We start from the raw sequence: 21,480 nt of genomic DNA, 5'->3' as shown, positions 1-21,480 counted from the left end.
CAGTGGAGAAGATCACGCTCTAAGGCTGATTTTCTCCATTTCAAATTTATGCTCTCATCATACAGTGCTGCCCTTTCCCTCTCTAAACAGTCATATTTCAAGAACCTCATCTCCTCTCAGTCCTCAAATCCCCAACGTCTCTTCACCACCTTCAACTCCCTCCTCCGCCCACCCCCTCCTCGCCTCCACTCCTCGCTCTCTGCCCTTGATTTTGCTACCTATTTTACATCTATAATTGACTCCATACGTCAGGACATCATATCCCACCAGTCCCCCTGCTATCCACCTCCTCTCTTCCCAGATCACCCCTCTCCTTCAATTTTACCGACTCTAACTTTCTTCTCCTCTGTATCTGGAGAGGAAGTCATGTCCCTCATCCAGTCCTCCCCCCCTTCCACCTCCCCCCTTGACCCTATCCCTTCACGTCTCCTCCGCTACCTCTCTCCTTCTGCCTGCTCCCATCTTGCCCATCTCTCCATAATCTCTGCCTATCATCAGGCACTGTCCCGTCTGCATTCAAACATGCCCTTGTCTCCCCCATACTAAAAAAACCAACCCTTGATTCTAACACTCTCTCCAACTACCGTCCCATCTCTCTCCTCCCTTTTGCTTCCAAGCTCCTTGAGCGTGTTATTTTCAAGCGCCTTACCTCCTTTCTTTCCTCATTCCCTCCTTGACCCTTTTCAGTCTGGCTTCCGTTCTCTCCACTCCACTGAAACTGCCCTCACAAAAGTCAGCAATGACCTCCTTGCTGCTAAATCCAAGGGCCACTACTCTCTGCTCATTCTCCTTGACCTTTCTGCTGCTTTTGACACTATGGACCACCCTCTCCTTCTGCAAATCCTTCACTCCCTTGGTCTGCGTGACACTGCCCTCTCCTTGCTATCCTCCTACCTCTCTGACCGATCCTTCTCTGTCTCCTCTCATGACTCCCCTTCTCCCCCACAGCCTCTTGCAGTGGGTGTTCCCCAAGGTTCTGTTCTTGGACCTCTCCTTTCTCACTCTATACATCCTCACTAGGTGAACTCATCAGCTCTATTGACCTCCAATATCATCTCTATGCTGATTATACTCAGATCTACCTTTCCTCCCCTGACCTCTCTCCCTCTCTCCTCACTCGTGTCTCCAACTGTCTCTCTGCCATTTCTTCCTGGATGTCCCAGTGATTTCTTAAATTTAATATGTCTAAGACTGAGCTAATCATCTTCCCTCCCCCCTAAATAACCACACTTCCTACCATTTCTTTATCAATTGATGGCACAACTCTCTCCTCTAGCCCCAAAGTGCGCTGTCTTGGAGTTATCCTTGACTCCTCCCTCTCCTTCAAACCACATATCCAGAATCTCTCACAGTCCTGTCGCTTTCATCTTAAAAATATTTCCAAGATTAGACCCTTTCTCACCCAGGATGCCACTAAACCCCTCACACACTCATTGGTCATCTACAGATTGGACTACTGTAACCTTCTCCTATCTGGCCTCCCCAACTCCCTTCTCTCCTCTCTCCAGTCTGTCCTCAATGCTGCTGCTCGGCTCATCTTCCTCTCAAAATGCTCTGCATCTGCCTCCCCTCTCTTACAAGCCCTCCACTGGCTCCCCTTCCCCTTTAGAACCCAATTTAAGGTTCTCACACTCACTTACAGAGCCCTCAGCCATTCCTCTCCCATTTACATCTCTGATCTCATCTCCCTTCACTCTCCTGTCCGCCCTCTTCGTTCAACAAATGCACGCCGCCTCTCATGTCAATTGATTACTTCCTCCCACTCCCGCTTCCAAGATTTTGCCCGCTCTGCTCCCCACCTTTGGAACTCTCTCCCGCTTCCCATCAGACTCTCCACCTCTCTACATTCCTTCAAACGGGCTCTCAAGACCCACTACTTCATCAAAGCCTTCCAGCTCTCATCTTAACTTGCTGCTACATACTCCTTCCTCCCTGCCTACCCCATCTGTTTCACCCCTGTTGTCTGTCCCTCCCCCTTAGAATGTAAGATCCTATGAGCAGGGCCCTCTACCCTCTTGTGCATCTCCCTACTATACCTTCATCTACTTCTTACTCTCTACCAGGGCACCTAACACTTGATTGCTTTGCATTGTTGCTTATCTGGGTGTTATGGTCGTGAATGTAGCAATGTATATTATCCATGTCCTGCAATGTATTGTACTGTACTGTAAGTAACTGGAAATCAATCTATTTGTTTATTTACTTTGTAAGGCGCTGCGGAACACTTGTGGCGCCATATAAATAAACGATAATAATAAATAATAATAATAATAATGACTGTGTATGTGAGGAGGAAGAGGACAGGGCAATGACTGTGTATGTGAGGAGGAAGAGGACAGGGCAATGACTGTATGTGAGGAGGCAGAGGACAGGGCACTGACTGTGTATGTGAGGAGGAAGAGGACAGGGCACTGACTGTGTATGTGAGGAGGAAGAGGACAGGGCAATGACTGTGTATGTGAGGAAGAAGAGGACAGGGCAATGACTGTGTATGTGAGGAGGAAGAGGAAAGGGCAATGACTGTGTATGTGAGGAGGAAGAGGACAGGGACTGACTGTGTATGTGAGGAGGAAGAGGACAGGGCAATGACTGTGTATGTGAGGAGGAAGAGGACATGGCACTGACTGTGTGTGTATGTGAGAAGGAAGAGGACAGGGCAATGACTGTGTATGTGAGGAGGAAGAGGACAGGGCAATGACTGTGTATGTGAGGAGGAAGAGGACAGGGCACTGACTGTGTATGTGAGGAGGAAGAGGACGGGGCAATGACTGTGTATGAGAGGAGGAAGAGGACGGGGCAATGACTGTGTATGAGAGGAGGAAGAGGACGGGGCGATGACTGTGTATGTGAGGAGGAAGAGGACGGGGCGATGACTGTGTATGTGAGGAGGAAGAGGACGGGCGATGACTGTGTATGTGAGGAGGAAGAGGACGGGGCACTGACTGTGTATGTGAGGAGGAAGAGGACAGGGGAAATGACTGTGTATGTGAGGAGAAAGAAGACAGGGCAATAACTGTGTATGTGAGGAGGAAGAGGACAGGTCACTGACTGTGTATGTGAGGAGGAAGAGGACAGGGCACTGACTGTGTATGTGAGGAGGAAGAGGACAGGACAATGACTGTGTATGTGAGTAGGAAGAGGACAGGGCAATGACTGTGTATGTGAGAAGGAAGAGGACGGGGCGCAGACTGTGTATGTGAGGAGGAAGAGGACAGGGCGCTGACTGTGTATGTGAGGAGGAAGAGGACAGGGCGCTGACTGTGTATGTGAGGAGGAAGAGGACAGGGCAATGACTGTGTATGTGAGGAGGAAGAGGACAGGGCAATGACTGTGTATGTGAGGAGGAAGAGGACAGGGCAATGACTGTGTATGTGAGTAGGAAGAGGACTGGGCAATGACTGTGTATGTGAGGAGGAAGAGGACAGGGCACTGACTGTGTATGTGAGGAGGAAGAGGACAGGGCACTGAAATGTGTATGTGAGGAGGAGGAGGACAGGGCAATGACTGTGTATGTGAGGAGGAAGTGGACAGGGCACTGACTGTGTATGTGAGGAGGAAGAGGACAGGGCACTGACTGTATATATGAGGAGGAAGAGGACAGGGCAATGACTGTGTATGTGAGGAGGAAGAGGACAGGGCACTGACTGTGTATGTGAGGAGAAAGAGGACAGGGCAATGACTGTGTATGTGAGTAGGAAGAGGACAGGGCAATTACTGTGTATGTGAGGAGGAAGAGGACAGGGCAATGACTGTGTATGTGAGGAGAAAGAGGACGGGGCAATGACTGTGTATGTGAGGAGGAAGAGGATAGGGCACTGACTGTGTATGTGAGGAGGAAGAGGACAGGGCAATGACTGTATGTGAGGAGGAAGAGGACAGGGCAATGACTGTGTATGTGAGGAGGAAGAGGACAGGGCAATGACTGTGTATGTGAGTAGGAAGAGGACTGGGCAATGACTGTGTATGTGAGGAGGAAGAGGACAGGGCACTGAAATGTGTATGTGAGGAGGAGGAGGACAGGGCAATGACTGTGCATGTGAGGAGGAAGAGGACAGGGCACTGACTGTGTATGTGAGGAGGAAGAGGACAGGGCACTGACTGTATATATGAGGAGGAAGAGGACAGGGCAATGACTGTGTATGTGAGGAGGAAGAGGACAGGGCACTGACTGTGTATGTGAGGAGGAAGAGGACAGGGCAATGACTGTGTATGTGAGGAGGAAGAGGACGGGGCACTGACTGTGTGAGGAGGAAGAGGACGGGGCACTGACTGTGTATGTGAGGAGGAAGAGGACGGGGCACTGACTGTGTATGTGAGGAGGAAGAGGACGGGGCAATGACTGTATGTGAGGAGTAAGAGGACGGGGCAATGACTGTGTATGTGAGGAGGAAGAGGACAGGGCAATGACTGTGTATGTGAGTAGGAAGAGGACTGGGCAATGACTGTGTATGTGAGGAGGAAGAGGACAGGGCACTGACTGTGTATGTGAGGAGGAAGAGGACAGGGCACTGAATGTGTATGTGAGGAGGAGGAGGAGGAGAAGGACAGGGCAATGACTGTGTATGTGATGAGGAAGAGGACAGGGCACTGACTGTGTATGTGAGGAGGAAGAGGACAGGGCACTGAAATGTGTATGTGAGGAGGAGGAGGACAGGGCAATGACTGTGTATCTGAGGAGGAAGAGGACAGGGCAATGACTGTATATATGAGGAGGAAGAGGACAGGGCAATGACTGTGTATGTGAGGAGGCAGAGGACAGGGCACTGACTGTGTATGTGAGGAGGAAGAGGACAGGGCAATGACTGTGTATGTGAGGAGGAAGAGGACAGGGCAATGACTGTGTATGTGAGAAGGAAGAGGACAGGGCAATGACTGTATGTGAGGAGGAAGAGGACAGGGCAATGACTGTGTATGTGAGGAGGAAGAGGACAGGGCAATGACTGTGTATGTGAGTAGGAAAAGGACTGGGCAATGACTGTGTATGTGAGGAGGAAGAGGACAGGGCACTGACTGTGTATGTGAGGAGGAAGAGGACAGGGCACTGAATGTGTATGTGAGGAGGAGGAGGACAGGGCAATGACTGTGTATGTGTGGAAGAAGAAGACAGGGCACTGACTGTGTATGTGAGGAAGAAGAAGACAGGGCACTGACTGTTTATGTGAGGAGGATGAGGACAGGGCACTGACTGTGTATGTGAGGAGGAAGAGGACAGGGCACTGAATGTGTATGTGAGGAGGAGGAGGAGGAGAAGGACAGGGCAATGACTGTGTATGTGATGAGGAAGAGGACAGGGCACTGACTGTGTATGTGAGGAGGAAGAGGACAGGGCACTGAAATGTGTATGTGAGGAGGAGGAGGACAGGGCAATGACTGTGTATCTGAGGAGGAAGAGGACAGGGCAATGACTGTATATATGAGGAGGAAGAGGACAGGGCAATGACTGTGTATGTGAGGAGGCAGAGGACAGGGCACTGACTGTGTATGTGAGGAGGAAGAGGACAGGGCAATGACTGTGTATGTGAGGAGGAAGAGGACAGGGCAATGACTGTGTATGTGAGAAGGAAGAGGACAGGGCAATGACTGTATGTGAGGAGGAAGAGGACAGGGCAATGACTGTGTATGTGAGGAGGAAGAGGACAGGGCAATGACTGTGTATGTGAGTAGGAAAAGGACTGGGCAATGACTGTGTATGTGAGGAGGAAGAGGACAGGGCACTGACTGTGTATGTGAGGAGGAAGAGGACAGGGCACTGAATGTGTATGTGAGGAGGAGGAGGACAGGGCAATGACTGTGTATGTGTGGAAGAAGAAGACAGGGCACTGACTGTGTATGTGAGGAAGAAGAAGACAGGGCACTGACTGTTTATGTGAGGAGGATGAGGACAGGGCAATGACTGTGTATGTGAGGAGGAAGAGGACAGGGCAATGACTGTGTATGTGAGGAGGCAGAGGATAGGGCAATGACTGTGTATGTGAGGAGGAAGAGGACGGGGCAATGACTGTGTATGTGAGGAGGAAGAGGACGGGGCAATGACTTTGTATGTGAGGAGGAAGAGGACGGGGCACTGACTGTGTATGTGAGGAAGAAGAAGACAGGGCACTGACTGTTTATGTGAGGAGGATGAGGACAGGGCAATGACTGTGTATGTGAGGAGGAAGAGGACAGGGCAATGACTGTGTATGTGAGGAGGAAGAGGACAGGGCAATGACTGTGTATGTGAGGAGGCAGAGGTCAGGGCAATGACTGTGTATGTGAGGAGGCAGAGGACAGGGCACTGACTGTGTATGTGAGGAAGAAGAAGACAGGGCACTAAGGGCCCCATTTACAAACGAAATATAACCCCTTTAGCGCTTGCTAAAGGGGTTATACCATCTTCCTGTATTTAGTAAACAGCGGTAATCTTAGATTACCGCTGTTTGTACAGCATCGCTCTCGTCATCTAAAAGATGGCGAGAGCGATGCGGGCACCACTGCCGGCAATGGAGACCCGTCGGTGCCTTTCCGGCTTCAACAAAGCCTTCCAAGCACTTCCGGGTCTCCCTGTCATGCACATGCGCAGACGGACCGTTGCGCATGCACATGACACTGGAGCCCGTCGCTAGCAGCGTTACCCAGCTGAGGACCTCGCTAAGGACTTCGACTCCGCGGGACCTCGCTGGAGGGGTAAGTATTACTAAATACCAGTGGAATTTTCGTTTGTATCACAGTGATACTAAACGAAAATTCCCGCTGGTATTTCCCTTCGTTTGTAAATGGGGCCCTAAATGTGCCTGTGAGGAGGAAGAGGATGGGGCACTGACTGTGGTTGTGAGGACGAAGAAGACAGGGCACTAAATGTGCTTGTGAGGAGGAAGTGGACATAGCACTGACTGTGGTTGTGAGGAGGAAGAGGATGAGGCACTGACTGTGGTTGTGAGGAGGAAGAGGATGAGGCACTGACTGTGGTTGTGAGTAGGAAGAGGATGTAGCACTGACTGTGGTTGTGAGGAGGAGGAAGTGGACGTAGCACTGACTGTGGTTGTGAGGAGGAAGTGGATGTAGCACTGACTGTGGTTGTGAGGAGGAGAAAGTGGATGAGGCACTGACTGTGTATGTGAGGAGGAAGAGGACAGGGCAATGACTGTGTATGTAAGGAGGAAGAGGATGAGGCACTGACTGTGGTTGTGAGGAGGAAGAGGATGTAGCACTGACTGTGGTTGTGAGGAGGAGGAAGTGGATGAGGCACTGACTGTGTATGTGAGGAGGAAGTGGATGTAGCACTGACTGTGGTTGTGAGGAGGAGGAAGTGGATGAGGCACTGTCTGTGTATGTGAGGAGGAAGAAGAAAGAGGACGGATTGATACGCACCCATACATACAAACCAAGGCTCACAATGCCTCCAAAAGACAGTGGGGCTGATTCAGCATTGCTCGTATGTGTAATGCTGAACGCAGATTCACGATTATCATGAATCTGTGCGTGCGCAGGACCTATTCTGCAAATGTGCAGAACAGGTCCTGCGTGATTGCATGCAGCCCCTGCTAGGCCTCTGCCTAATTGACAGGCAGAGGCATTTAAGGGGCGGAGCGGGGACGTGGGCGGCGGGGGTTCCCGGACACGGGGCGTGTCTGGCCCTTTTTCCGGGAGTGGCAAGGTTTGGCAAGTGGCAAGTTTCCTGACGTCGCAAGCCGGCCAGCCTGCGTCAGCTGATGGCCGCGATGGAGATCCCAGTCTGCGACCTCTGTACTCTGGCGGCACACTCACCGTCTGTCATAAGCACAATAATATTTCTAGTCTTCATTAATTTGTCATGGTCTCTTAGATTTTCCAGAGAGAGCTGTGCATGGACTTCAGCCAGAGCTGCACGTGTATTAGTCCCTTGTTTGTCTTCATGCTCTGCGGACAGAAAAGCGGGTAGGTGAGTAAATGAGCGATGCGAATGGTGATAAGAACGAAGACACATAAATTGCTGAGAAGTGTTGAGCCCCCATGCTCTGCGATAATGAATCCGAATATAAGTCAGAGAGTGTTTCCGCCCATAAATGACCTAAATGCCAGATATTGGTCCTATTGATATCATTAGAGAAATCACTATGGGCCCACGGGCCTATTCAGAGGTGTCTGCGACTTTTTCGCCCTATCTGCGACTTTATGCAAATTCCGCTACAAATCTCTTCCCTGGTGTACATCCGTGCGTATGATTGTGCACACGCTGCTGCGCCCACTTTGAGCACCTTTATGTAAATACACCTGGTGCATCTCTAGATGCCACCAGCATTTGCACCAGTGAAAATTCTACCAGCCCCATGGTAGGTGCAGATTTTCCAGCTGGTCTCCAATGTGAATGACTGAGCGTTGATGCTCCCATACCATACCCATAAGTCGCACCATCTCCATGCATCTGTTTGTTCACCGCCCAGGAACGCCCTGCACGTTCCCAAGTCATTTCTGATACTGTGCACCTATGTGTGTACGCACAGTGTAAAGCATGCACCATGGGAGTTATTAGGGATTTTTTTTTCATCTACGTGCAGTATATTGTCGGTCTCATATATGTTCATTAGTATCAATTAGCCTTAAATGATTCCAAGATATGGATCTCTCTTGTTGTAATGAACATATTGTCAAACAAAGGGCCTGATTCAGACCCGGTCGCTAGCAAGCGTCCTCTCGCTGCTGCTGATGTTCACTAATCTGCGCATGCGTATCGGGACCGCACGCTCGCCCTGCAAAGACAGCCAAGTGTAATGAGTGACAGCAGAGGCCGTTTGTGGGTGGTAACAGGGGCAGTCCAGGAAAAACGGGGGAGTGGAGGTGCGAACGCAGGCGTGCCTGAGTGTCTCAACGCCGGTTCAGAGGCGTGCATAATTAACAGGCAGCATCATAGTACACGTCACCAGCCTTTTTTTTATACACTGAAATCCTCGCAGTGCTTGTGGTAGGGAAGAGGCAACCACAATCGCTGCGATCGCTTCCGATGGTGCTCGATGTACCAATGGTTTAAAGCATTTCCTGGAGATGACGTACACAAGTGGGCGTCTTATGTTTCGCTGGTTGGCGTCTGCATAAACAAAGTGATCGCACGCCAAGACATAGAGGGCATGCTAGTGCCTTGACGAGCGATCGCTTGCCTTGCAGGGCGTGCGCTGGATTTGCATACGCAGGGAGCGAGCGAATGCATCTAGCGAGTGGGTCTGAATGAGCTCCAATATCTTTTATTATTTTCAGGTTTAATTCCAACAAAATGAAGTACTTTTTTTAAAATGAATCCAAGTTCCAGAATAGTTTATGTAATAGAACGCAAACATGCACCAACTCATCGGAGAGTGCTGATATTTGGGATATCACAATTAGAAGAAAGAGAAATAAAAACAGATAGTACAGAAAGTTAGGTTAACAAAGGAGCTGAATAAAACTTGGCGCTGTTCGACCTATGTAATAAGCCTTTTAATAAATTACATATGGTATTTACACCTAGCAGTGTTCAAATTATATCCAGCAATGTTTATATTTGTGTATCTGACATTCTGGTGTGAACAGGATTCTTACAGCAAGATGTCTGACATATGTTCTGTTTGTGACTAAAGTAAATTCCTTTGTTTGTTATTTCCACTAGTTTGGTTACTGTGCGTAGATGTTTTTGTTTCTTTGCAGATACCTTATGATATCCATGGAATCTTTTCAGATGGTTTTATCCATATGTCACTGGATGTCTTATGATATTCACATACTTATCTTTTATTGTGTTGTAATTTCTATTATTATTTTATACTGTAGGTTTAAAGCCATCAAAATACAGTAAAGATGAGCGAGTTCGGTTTCCTGGAACCAAACCCACTCGAACTTACCGATTATGAGTAGATCTGGGTTCCGGCCTGGTTTTTCTCACCAACTCCGGATCCGAAAACGAGGCAAAACGCTGTTTGCCCGGCGTCAAATCTCTCATGTTTTGGGTCCGGATTGCTAGGTATCGGATCCAATCAGCAGCCACTACAATGGTAACAGCCCGCTGGTTGGCTGAGAATGGCTGTCTCTCAGCCAATGAGGAAGTGCTGGCTGAGAGATAGCCATTCTTAGCCAACGAGCAGCCCGTTACCATGGTAGTGGCTGCCATTTGGACTAGACACACCAGCCTGCTCAGATCCGTGCAGGCAAATGTAAAAAAAAAATAATAATAATGTCATCCCCCCCCATATTTTCACAACCAGGACCATGGAGGGAGCTTCATAGACCATACTTGTACTTGGATCTGTACTTGGGCCAGTGCTTTTTAATATCTATGTTGGTGATATTGCAAATGGTATTGAAGGGAAACTATGCCTTTTTGCAGATGACACAAAAGTATGCAACAGGATAGACACACCAGGAGGGGTAACACAAATGACTGAGGATCTGGGTAGACTAGAGGAATGGGCAAGAACATGGCAACTACAGTTTAATGTCAAAAAATGCAAAATCATGCACTTTGGTCTCAATAACCCAAAGGCTAAATATAGTATCAAGGACAGTATAATGGAAAATACAGAGGAGGAAAGGGATTTAGGAGTCACCATTTCAGATGACTTGAAGGCAAGCATGCAATGCACCAAAGCATTGAGGAAGACAAGTCAGATGCTTGATTGCATAGGGAGAGGAATCAGTAGCAGGAAAAAAAAAATGATAATACCACTGTATAGGTCCTTGGTACATCCTCATCTAGAATACTGTGTTCAGTTCTGGAGGCCATATCTCCAGAAGGATATAGACACATTAGAGACTGTGCAAAGAAGGGAAACTAAACTGGTGCATGGCCTACATCACAGAACTTACCCAGAAAGACTAAAATACCTTAATATGTATAGTTTGGAACAGAGAAGGGAAAGGGGGGACATGATAGAAAACTTTCAAATACATGAAGGGTTTTAACTAGGGGTGAGCGGGTTCGGATTTCAGAAATCCGAACCCCCCCGAGCCCCCCCGATCCGAGTCCGATCCGAATCAGGCTCGACTTTTCCCGCCTGACTCGGATCTGAAATCGAGGCAAAACGTCATCATCCCGCCTTCCGAGTCTCGCGGGTTTTGGATCCTATATAAGGTACCCACGTCGGCGCCATTTTCTCACTCGGCTGTGGACAGTGAAGAGGGAGGGTGGGAGTTAGGGCTGTGTAGTGTAGTGTAGTGTAGTGCTGCTGTTGTCCACTACTTCAAAGTCCATAGGGGCTGGCTGTGTTGTGCTGTGCTGCTGTTGTTAATAGGGGCTGTGTCCACTACTTCAAAGTCCATAGGGGCTGGCTGGACTGTGTTGTGCAGTCAGTTCTCCATAGGGGCTGTGTCCACTCCAAAGTCCTGTGCAGTGTCCCAGTCCTAAAGAGGTGCTGTAGTGTTGTCCAGGGGGTGCTCTGTCCATCAGGGGTGCTCCCCCCAAGTGCTAAAAAAATAATATATTTTCTGTGTTTGTGAATTGTGTGCGCAGTAGCCGCACGTGCATCAACAAAGTAGTGCCAAGCGTGCGCCTGTGTCATAAGTAAAGGGCCGGCTGGCTTGACCGTTAAAGGGTGCTGTAACCCCCGAAAGTACACTCCAGTCCAAACCAAAAAAAAATTATTTTCTGTGTTTGTGAATTGTGTGCGCAGTAGCCGCACGTGCATCAACAAAGTAGTGCCAAGCGTGCGCCTGTGTCATAAGTAAAGGGCCGGCTGGCTTGACCGTTAAAGGGTGCTGTAACCCCCGAAAGTACACTCCAGTCCAAACCAAAAAATAATATATTTTCTGTGTTTGTGAATTGTGTGCGCAGTAGCCGCACGTGCATCAACAAAGTAGTGCCAAGCGTGCGCCTGTGTCATAAGTAAAGGGCCGGCTGGCTTGACCGTTAAAGGGTGCTGTAACCCCCGAAAGTACACTCCAGTCCAAACCAAAAAAAAATTATTTTCTGTGTTTGTGAATTGTGTGCGCAGTAGCCGCACGTGCATCAACAAAGTAGTGCCAAGCGTGCGCCTGTGTCATAAGTAAAGGGCCGGCTGGCTTGACCGTTAAAGGGTGCTGTAACCCCCAAAGTACACTCCAGTCCAAACCAAAAAAAAAATTATTTTCTGTGTTTGTGAATTGTGTGCGCAGTAGCCGCACGTGCATCAACAAAGTAGTGCCAAGCGTGCGCCTGTGTCATAAGTAAAGGGCCGGCTGGCTTGACCGTTAAAGGGTGCTGTAACCCCCGAAAGTACACTCCAGTCCAAACCAAAAAAAAATTATTTTCTGTGTTTGTGAATTGTGTGCGCAGTAGCCGCACGTGCATCAACAAAGTAGTGCCAAGCGTGCGCCTGTGTCATAAGTAAAGGGCCGGCTGGCTTGACCGTTAAAGGGTGCTGTAACCCCCGAAAGTACACTCCAGTCCAAACCAAAAAATAATATATTTTCTGTGTTTGTGAATTGTGTGCGCAGTAGCCGCACGTGCATCAACAAAGTAGTGCCAAGCGTGCGCCTGTGTCATAAGTAAAGGGCCGGCTGGCTTGACCGTTAAAGGGTGCTGTAACCCCCGAAAGTACACTCCAGTCCAAACCAAAAAAAAATTATTTTCTGTGTTTGTGAATTGTGTGCGCAGTAGCCGCACGTGCATCAACAAAGTAGTGCCAAGCGTGCGCCTGTGTCATAAGTAAAGGGCCGGCTGGCTTGACCGTTAAAGGGTGCTGTAACCCCCAAAGTACACTCCAGTCCAAACCAAAAAAAAAATTATTTTCTGTGTTTGTGAATTGTGTGCGCAGTAGCCGCACGTGCATCAACAAAGTAGTGCCAAGCGTGCGCCTGTGTCATAAGTAAAGGGCCGGCTGGCTTGACCGTTAAAGGGTGCTGTAACCCCCGAAAGTACACTCCAGTCCAAACCAAAAAAAAATTATTTTCTGTGTTTGTGAATTGTGTGCGCAGTAGCCGCACGTGCATCAACAAAGTAGTGCCAAGCGTGCGCCTGTGTCATAAGTAAAGGGCCGGCTGGCTTGACCGTTAAAGGGTGCTGTAACCCCCGAAAGTACACTCCAGTCCAAACCAAAAAAAAATTATTTTCTGTGTTTGTGAATTGTGTGCGCAGTAGCCGCACGTGCATCAACAAAGTAGTGCCAAGCGTGCGCCTGTGTCATAAGTAAAGGGCCGGCTGGCTTGACCGTTAAAGGGTGCTGTAACCCCCGAAAGTACACTCCAGTCCAAACCAAAAAAAAATTATTTTCTGTGTTTGAGAATTGTGTGCGCAGTAGCCGCACGTGCATCAACAAAGTAGTGCCAAGCGTGCGCCTGTGTCATAAGTAAAGGGCCGGCTGGCTTGACCGTTAAAGGGTGCTGTAACCCCCAAAGTACACTCCAGTCCAAACCAAAAAAAAAATTATTTTCTGTGTTTGTGAATTGTGTGCGCAGTAGCCGCACGTGCATCAACAAAGTAGTGGCAAGCGTGCGCCTGTGTCATAAGTAAAGGGCCGGCTGGCTTGACCGTTAAAGGGTGCTGTAACCCCCGAAAGTACACTCCAGTCCAAACCAAAAAAAAATTATTTTCTGTGTTTGTGAATTGTGTGCGCAGTAGCCGCACGTGCATCAACAAAGTAGTGCCAAGCGTGCGCCTGTGTCATAAGTAAAGGGCCGGCTGGCTTGACCGTTAAAGGGTGCTGTAACCCCCGAAAGTACACTCCAGTCCAAACCAAAAAAAAATTATTTTCTGTGTTTGTGAATTGTGTGCGCAGTAGCCGCACGTGCATCAACAAAGTAGTGCAAAGCGTGCGCCTGTGTCATAAGTAAAGGGCCGGCTGGCTTGACCGTTAAGGGTGCTGTAACCCCCGAAAGTACACTCCAGTCCAAACCAAAAAAAAATTATTTTCTGTGTTTGTGAATTGTGTGCGCAGTAGCCGCACGTGCATCAACAAAGTAGTGCCAAGCGTGCGCCTGTGTCATAAGTAAAGGGCCGGCTGGCTTGACCGTTAAAGGGTGCTGTAACCCCCAAAGTACACTCCAGTCCAAACCAAAAAAAAAATTATTTTCTGTGTTTAGCCGCACGTATATATCAAATCGATATAACATAAATGGAGGACCAAACTTTCTCCGATAAAAATAAAATAGAGAAAGATCAAGAACCACTTCCTCCTAGTGCTGAAGCTGCTGCCACTAGTCATGACATAGACGATAACATGCCATCAACGTCGTCTGCCAAGGCCGATGCCCAATGTCATAGTAGAGGGCACATACAATCCCAAATGGCAAAGTTCAGGAAAATGACCTTGAAAAAGACATTTAAATCAGCTGAAGAGAAACGTAAACTTGCCAATATGCCATTTACGACACGGAGTGGCAAGGAACGGCTAAGGTCGATCCCTAGTATGTTCATGACTAGTGGTTCAGCTTCACATGACGATGGAAGCCCTCCTCCCACTAAAAAAATCAAAAGAGTTAAGCTGGCAAAAGCACAGCGAAGAACTGTGCTTTCTAAGAAGATATCACAAATCCCCAAGGAGAGTCCAAGTGTGGTGGTGGTTGCGATGCCTGACCTTCCCAGCACTGGACGGGAAGAGGTGGCTCTTTCCACCATTTGCACGCCCCCTGCAAGTGCTGAAAGGAGCACCCACAGTCCACTTGCTGATATGCAAATTGAAGATGTCACTGTTGAAGTACAACAGGATGAGGATACTGGTGTAGCTGGCGCTGAGGAGGAAGTTGGCGAGGAGGATTCTGATGGTGATGTGGTTTGTTTAAATCAGGCTCCGGGGGAGACAGTTGTTGTCCGTGGGATGAAAAAGCCCATCACGGTCATGCCTGGGCAGAAGATCAAACATTCCACCTCTTTGATCTGGCAATATTTCTATCCAAATCCGGACAACAACTGTCTTGCCATATGTACCATATGTAAAGGTGAAATAAGTAGGGGTAGGGACGTCAACCACCTAGGAACATCCTCCCTTATACGGCACCTGCTGCGCGTTCATAAAAAGTTACTGTCAAGTTCAGAAACTTTGGCTAAGACCGTAAGCAGTCCAGGGACACCTAAATCCCGTTGTCCTGTTGTATCCAAGTGCCTGCAAACCACACCGTCAACTCCCTCCTCGTCAATTTCCTCCTTAGTCAGGATCGGAAGTAGTCCTGCAGGCCATGTCACTGGCATGACTGACTCTCCTATCCGGGATTCCTCTGGAGGATCCTGCATTGCTACGCCTACTGCTGCCGCTGCTGCTGTTGCTGCTGCTGGGAGTCGTTCATCATCCCAGAGAGGAAGTAGGAACACCACTACTTTTACTAAACAATTGACCCTCCAACAGTCCTTAGCGAGGAGGATGAAGTATGACAGCAGTCATCCTGAAGCAAAACGTATAACTGAGGCCTTGACTGCTATGTTGGTGTTAGACGTGCGTCCGGTATCCGCCATTAGTGCAGTGGGATTTAGACAATTGATGGAGGTAGTGTGTCCCCGGTTCCAAATCCCGTCTAGATTCCACTTCACTAGGCAGGCGATACCGAGACTGTACAGAAACGTCAGAAAAAGTGTCCTCAGTGTCCTGAAAAATGCCGTTGTACACAATGTCCACTTAACCACGGACATGTGGACAAGTGGAACAGGGCAGACTAAGGACTATATGACTGTGACAGCCCACTGGGTAGATGTATCACCTTACACAGCAACAGCAGCAGCGTCACCAGTAGCAGCATCTCAGAAACGCCAGCTCGTTACAAGGCAGGCTACGCTGTGTATCACCGGTTTCAGTAAGAGGCACACCGCTGACAACCTCTTAGAGAAACTGAGGGAAATCATCGTCCAGTGGGCTTACCCCACTTAGACTCTCCTGGGGATTTGTGATATCTGACAACGCCACCAATATTGTGCGGGCATTACATCTGGGCAAATTCCAGCACGTCCCATGTTTTGCTCACACAATAAACTTGGTGGTGCAGAATTTTCTGAAAAGCGACAGGGGCGTGCAGGAGACGCTTTGGGTGGCCCGAAAAATTTCTGTCCACTTTCGCCATTCAGCGACTGCGTGCCGAAGACTGGAGCGCCAGCAAACACTCTTGAACCTGCCCCGCCATCACCTGAAGCAAGAGGTTGTGACGCGGTGGAACTCAACCCTCTATATGCTTCAGAGGATGGAGGAGCAGCAAAAGGCCATACAAGCCTATACATCCACCTATGACATAGGCAAAGGAGGGGGTATGCACCTGACTCAAGCGCAGTGGAGAATGATTTCCGTGTTGTGCAAGGTTCTCCAGCCCTTCGAACTTGCCACACGTGAAGTCAGTTCAGACACAGCCAGCTTGAGTCAGGTCATTCCCCTCATCAGGCTTTTGCAGAAGCGGCTGGAGAAAGTGAAGGAGGAGCTAAGACGGAGCGATTCCGCTCGGCATGTGGGGCTTGTGGATGAAGCCCTTCATTCGCTTTGCCAGGATTCCAGGGTGGTCAATCTGTTGAAATCAGACCACTACATTTTGGCCACCGTGCTTGATCCTAGGTTTAAAGCCTATGTGGTGTCTCTCTTTCCGGCCGACATAAGCCTGCAGAGGTGCAAAGACCTGCTGGTGAACACACTGTCAGCTGAAGCGGAACGTGACACGTCAACGGCTCCTTCTTCATTTTCTCCCGCAACTGGGGCTGCCAGGAAAAAACTTAGGTATCCTAAGCAACCCGCTGGCGGTGATGCAGGGCAGGCAGGACCAAGTTTGGACATCTGGTCCGGACTGAAGGACCTGGCAACAATTTCTGACATGTCTACTGTCACTGCATATGATTCTGTCACCATTGACAGAATGGTGGAGGATTACATCGGTGACAGCATCCAAGTAGGCATGTCAGACAGTCCATACCTGTACTGGCAGGAAAAAGAGGCAATTTGGAGGCCCCTGTACAAGCTGGCTCTATTTTACCTGAGTTGCCCCCCCTCCAGTGTGTACTCCGAAAGAGTGTTTAGTGCAGCCGGGAACCTTGTCAGCGAAAGGCGTAGGAGGTTGCTTCCACAGAATGTGGAGAAGATGATGTTCATCAAAATGAATTATCAGCTCTTCCAGGGAGACCAGCCTCCAGAAGGTACAGAGGGACCTGTGGTGGTGGATTCAAGTGGGGACGAGTTAATACTTTGTGAGGATGAGGATGTACACACTGAAGAGGGTGAGGAATCGGTGGATGAGGAGGATGAGGATGACATCTTGCCTCCGTAGAGCCAGTTTGTGCAGGGACACATTAATTGCCAGCTTGTTTTGTGGGGGCCCAAACGAACCAATCATTTCAGCCACAGTTGTGTGGCAGACCCTGGCGCTGAAATGATTGATTTGTTAAAGTGTGCATGTCCTGTTTATACAACATAAGGGTGGGTGGGAGGGCCCAAGGACAATTCCATCTTGCACTTCTTTTTTTTCTTTGCATTATGTACAGTTTGGGGCCTAGTTTTTCTAACTGCCATCCTGTCTGACACTGCAGTGTCACTCCTAGATGGGTCACGTGTTTGTGCCGCCCACTCGTGTCGCTTAGCATAGTCATCCAGCTACCTCGGTGCAACCTTTTGGACATGAAAACACTATTGTGAGGTGTGAGGTGTTCAGAATAGACTGGAAATGAGTGGAAATTAAGGTTATTGAGGTTAATAATAGCATAGGAGCAGAGAAACCAACAAATTCTGTGATTTTAGCTGTTTTTATGCTTTTTTTAAAAAAAATACAGATCCAAAACACAAAACCCAGAACCCAAAACACGGAAGGGTGGTTTTGGCAAAACCAATCCAGATCCAAAACACGAAGAAAGATCCAGATCCAAAACCAAAACACAAAACACGAAAAGTGGCCGGTGCACACCCCTAGTTTTAACAAGGGAAAGGAGGGAAGCATTCTTCAAAGGAAGAGATGTACAAGAACACGAGGACATGAGACTGGAGGGAGGGAGACTCAGAGGAAATTTAAGGAAAAATTACTTCACAGAAAGGGTAGTGGACAAGTGGAATAGCCTCCCATCAGAGGTGGTTGGAGCTAAGACGGTGGAACAATTTAAACACACTTGGGATAGACATAAGAATATCCTTAAGAGAGACGTAAGGAGCAAAAAGGGTTGAAGTTGCCAAAAGTATAAATGAAATGGCGCAGACTAGATGGGCCAAGTGGTTCTTATCTGTCGTCAATTTTCTATGTTTCTATGTTTCTGGACCTATCTACAGCAATAAGCTATGTTATTTATACATCTGTTCCTGTGTCTATTACCTCATTGCTTCCAAGAAGTTCAGCATTGTATCATCATCACCACCTGTTGCTGAACTTGAACCTGAAATGGGTTATATCGTTTATATATCTGTTCTGCCACTATCCATTGCCTGGTACCACTGGTGTTATTGCCTTAGGGCCTGATTCGGAGGTGGATGCAAATGAAATCGCAGATGGGATTTCTCATGGATCGAAATTGCTTAAGACATACCTTGGTTTATTGCTTCTAAACTCTTAACCTTGTACAGCTTACTTAACTTAAACTAATAAATACCAACACAGACAACAACAGCTTGGCTAAAAGTTTACAGCTTTTATTTATAATTAATTAATTAACCTAACCAGGGTGGCAAAGAGACGCTGCAGACTCAGTTCTAGCTTTTACATTGCTCCAATACTCGGGGGAATGACTGAAATGTCCCCTCTCTAGACGCACTAACGCTGCGAGGGTCCCACTTCCCTCCTGGGCCAATCCGAGACGCTTTCGTACAAAAGCGCCCGGGTCCACCCACACAAAGCGGACAAATTCGCCAGGTTCATCGAGGGCAAGTGCCCCCACAACGTATCTTGCGCCACATAAAGCCACTGAGCTGCAGCGTACTCCCGCCATGCTGTGCCTCCCCTGAAAGTGGGAAGCAAAAGTTAGTGTGACCAAACAAAAAACAGTAACGGGTGGGATGGTGGGTTTCAAAGATCCTGAAAACAAGAGGCTGCCTGACATGCAAACGAGCCACTATATACTGATCATCAGACCACTCCCTCAAACAATATCATTGGCTCACCCAACCAGCTGACCAGACAGCCTTTAATCTGTCCAGCAACAAGGCTGTCATCAACATCCATACAGCAAAAAACGCAGTATATCTTAGTGATTCTCACGCTTATCCAGCCTTCGTCTACTATAAGACATACATTGGTTTATTGCTTCTAAACTCTTAACAACCTTGTATAGCTTACTTAACTTAAACTAATAAATAACGACACAGACAACAAGAGCTTGGCTAAAAGGTCACAGCTTTTATTTATAATTAATTAATTAACCTAACCAGGGTGGCAAAGAGACGCTGCAGACTCAGTTCTAGCTTTTACATTGCTCCGATACTCGGGGGAACAACTGAAAAGTCCCCTCTCTAGACGCACTAACGCTGCGAGGGTCCCACTTCCCTCCTGGGCCAATCCTAGACGCTTTCGTACAAAAGCGCCCGGGGCCACCCGCACAAAGCGGACAAATTCGCCAGGTTCATCGAGGGCAAGTGCCCCCACAACGTATCTTGCGCCACATAAAGCCACTGAGCTGCAGCGTACTCCCACCAAAGCCAGACTCCAACGGAAAACTGTCCCGCCACCCAAAACGACCTAGGCCGGAACAAGAATTCCATAATAAGCAAACAGATCCAAATGATCAAGATGCAATCCATCAGGATTGAAATTACGAGTTAAATCACCAACTAAAAGCCATGACTCACAACCAAGCCACCCAATGACACAGCATGGCAGGCTTCTGACACATTCACCTTCTTCCTTGCTCTGTCAAACAGGCTTCTGACACCTTCACCTTCTACCTTGCCCTGTCAAATACACCAAGCTTACACAACATTCTCCTGGTCAAACTATGCACCATACAAATCACAACAATCCTTCCATTCGGCCTTTATCCCAACAGAAAAAAATTCTCTCCACGAACGATCACCCCATTTATACCTTCTTCCATGCAGTGTCAAACGCACCATGCTTAGACAACATTCACCAGGTCAAACTGTGCACCATACAAATCACAACAATCCTTCCATTCGGCCTGTAACCCAACAGAAAAATTTCTCACCACGAACGATCACTCCATTTATACCTTCTTCCTTGCCGTGTCAAATGCACCATGCTTACACAACATTCTCCAGGTCAAACTATCCACCATACAAATCACAACAATACTTCCCTTCGGCTTATAACCCAACAGAAAACTTTCTCCCCACGAACGATCACTCCACCTTTTCCGCTGCAGCACATCATTGCTCCTAACAGGCAACACCCCTTAGTCAGGCACATCCTATTAAGCCACCGAGGACACAAGAAAATCAAGCACGAACTCTACCCCAAACCTTGCACATCATACTCAAACCAAACTGTCAACTGCTGCAATCCCAGTGAGCAACAAAGTTCCGTACCATGAGCATCACACCAAACCCGAACCATCCCGACACAACATTAAGAAGATACATAGCAACTAACTAGCAGGGATGCATAATAGGGGAAACAAGTAACCCGAGTGAAGGGGAAAAACTAAAAAACCTACCCGTGAACCAAATTGGGCCAGATCAAGGCTCCCGGGAGGAAAAATTAAAAAATCCCTTCACCACCCCCCAATTGTTGAACGCTAGTCGTTCAACGATTAGTTGGTAAACAACGTTTCAGGTTGGCGCCAGGTGCGCAACTAGCTCAAGCTGCAACAGTTATGTGTCTCATAGGCAGCCGTTTGCACATTCAAACTCTGCAGGAAATGCACCCGCAATCGCTGCGCCAATAGCTACCCCCATTTGAAGGAACTAAGTACTAGAAGCTGAAGCATAGAAACGAACCCAAACAACCCTAGACCAACATAGCAGAAAAAATTGTAATGTGGTATGCAGGGTAAAATCGGCCTGTAAACTGCCTGTCGTGCCCTAACAGAAATGCGGTAGGCAGGGTAAGATTGGCATGTAAACCACCCTTGTGCAGAACACCACATCTATAAGCACTGCAAGGCGTATAGGGCAATAAAACCTCTGAATGGTGAGAAAAGTAACCTATCCACCCCCACCTGTTTAGTCTCTCTAGCCTAATGAAAACTTGGAAAGCACCACTAATCTCCTAAAAAAACAATATCTTATACAAAACACCTAACAATGAAGGTGCCTATTGGAAGGATCCAACTAAAGGCAGCTGAAAAGTTAAAATGTAAAAAACGAGGCCCGACGCCTGTAAGAAGCTGCCTGACCTCGACACAAGCACCGTATAAAAAGCTGCACATAAACGGGACGAAGGGGACGACGTGAGCGGGGAACCCCTAACCCGACATAGACTAAATGCCTGGGTATGTCTAAACACTTTTCAGCTTACAAAGAATGGGGTACCCACTGGCGTCGCCACCGCAGAGGCCTTGGACCGACCCTGCACGAATGGTACAAAACAAAGAAGTAAAGCAAGTATTGAAAAAACTTACCCTCCAAAGGTGGATGAGCACCATAAGCTCGCCAAAATAGCCAGGCAGGCGATAATGTCCGGGGTATGATTGGGACTAGGGGCCGAAGCACAAAATTGTATGTTCGAAATCTAAAATTCGGAAACTGAACA

At 48.2% G+C, this 21,480-nt stretch overlaps 1 protein-coding gene across 1 annotated transcript in view; it reads right to left on the bottom strand.

Moving 5' to 3' along the window:
• The window catches only part of LOC148506618 (complement factor B-like), a 139,621-nt gene that overhangs the window by 68,284 nt on the left and 49,857 nt on the right, over positions 1 to 21,480 (bottom strand). The window contains exon 8 of the mRNA XM_088446702.1: positions 7,744 to 7,875. Within this exon, the coding sequence (XP_088302828.1) occupies positions 7,744 to 7,875 (132 nt within the window). The remainder of the gene's footprint in view (positions 1 to 7,743; positions 7,876 to 21,480) is intronic.

Source organism: Taudactylus pleione, unplaced genomic scaffold (genome assembly GCF_031769625.1).
Source record: "Taudactylus pleione unplaced genomic scaffold, aTauple2 ptg000400l, whole genome shotgun sequence".
Classification (NCBI taxonomy): Eukaryota; Metazoa; Chordata; class Amphibia; order Anura; family Myobatrachidae; genus Taudactylus; species Taudactylus pleione.
The sequence above is the reverse complement of the archived record's forward strand: the minus strand, read 5'-3'. Positions and strand labels throughout refer to the sequence as shown.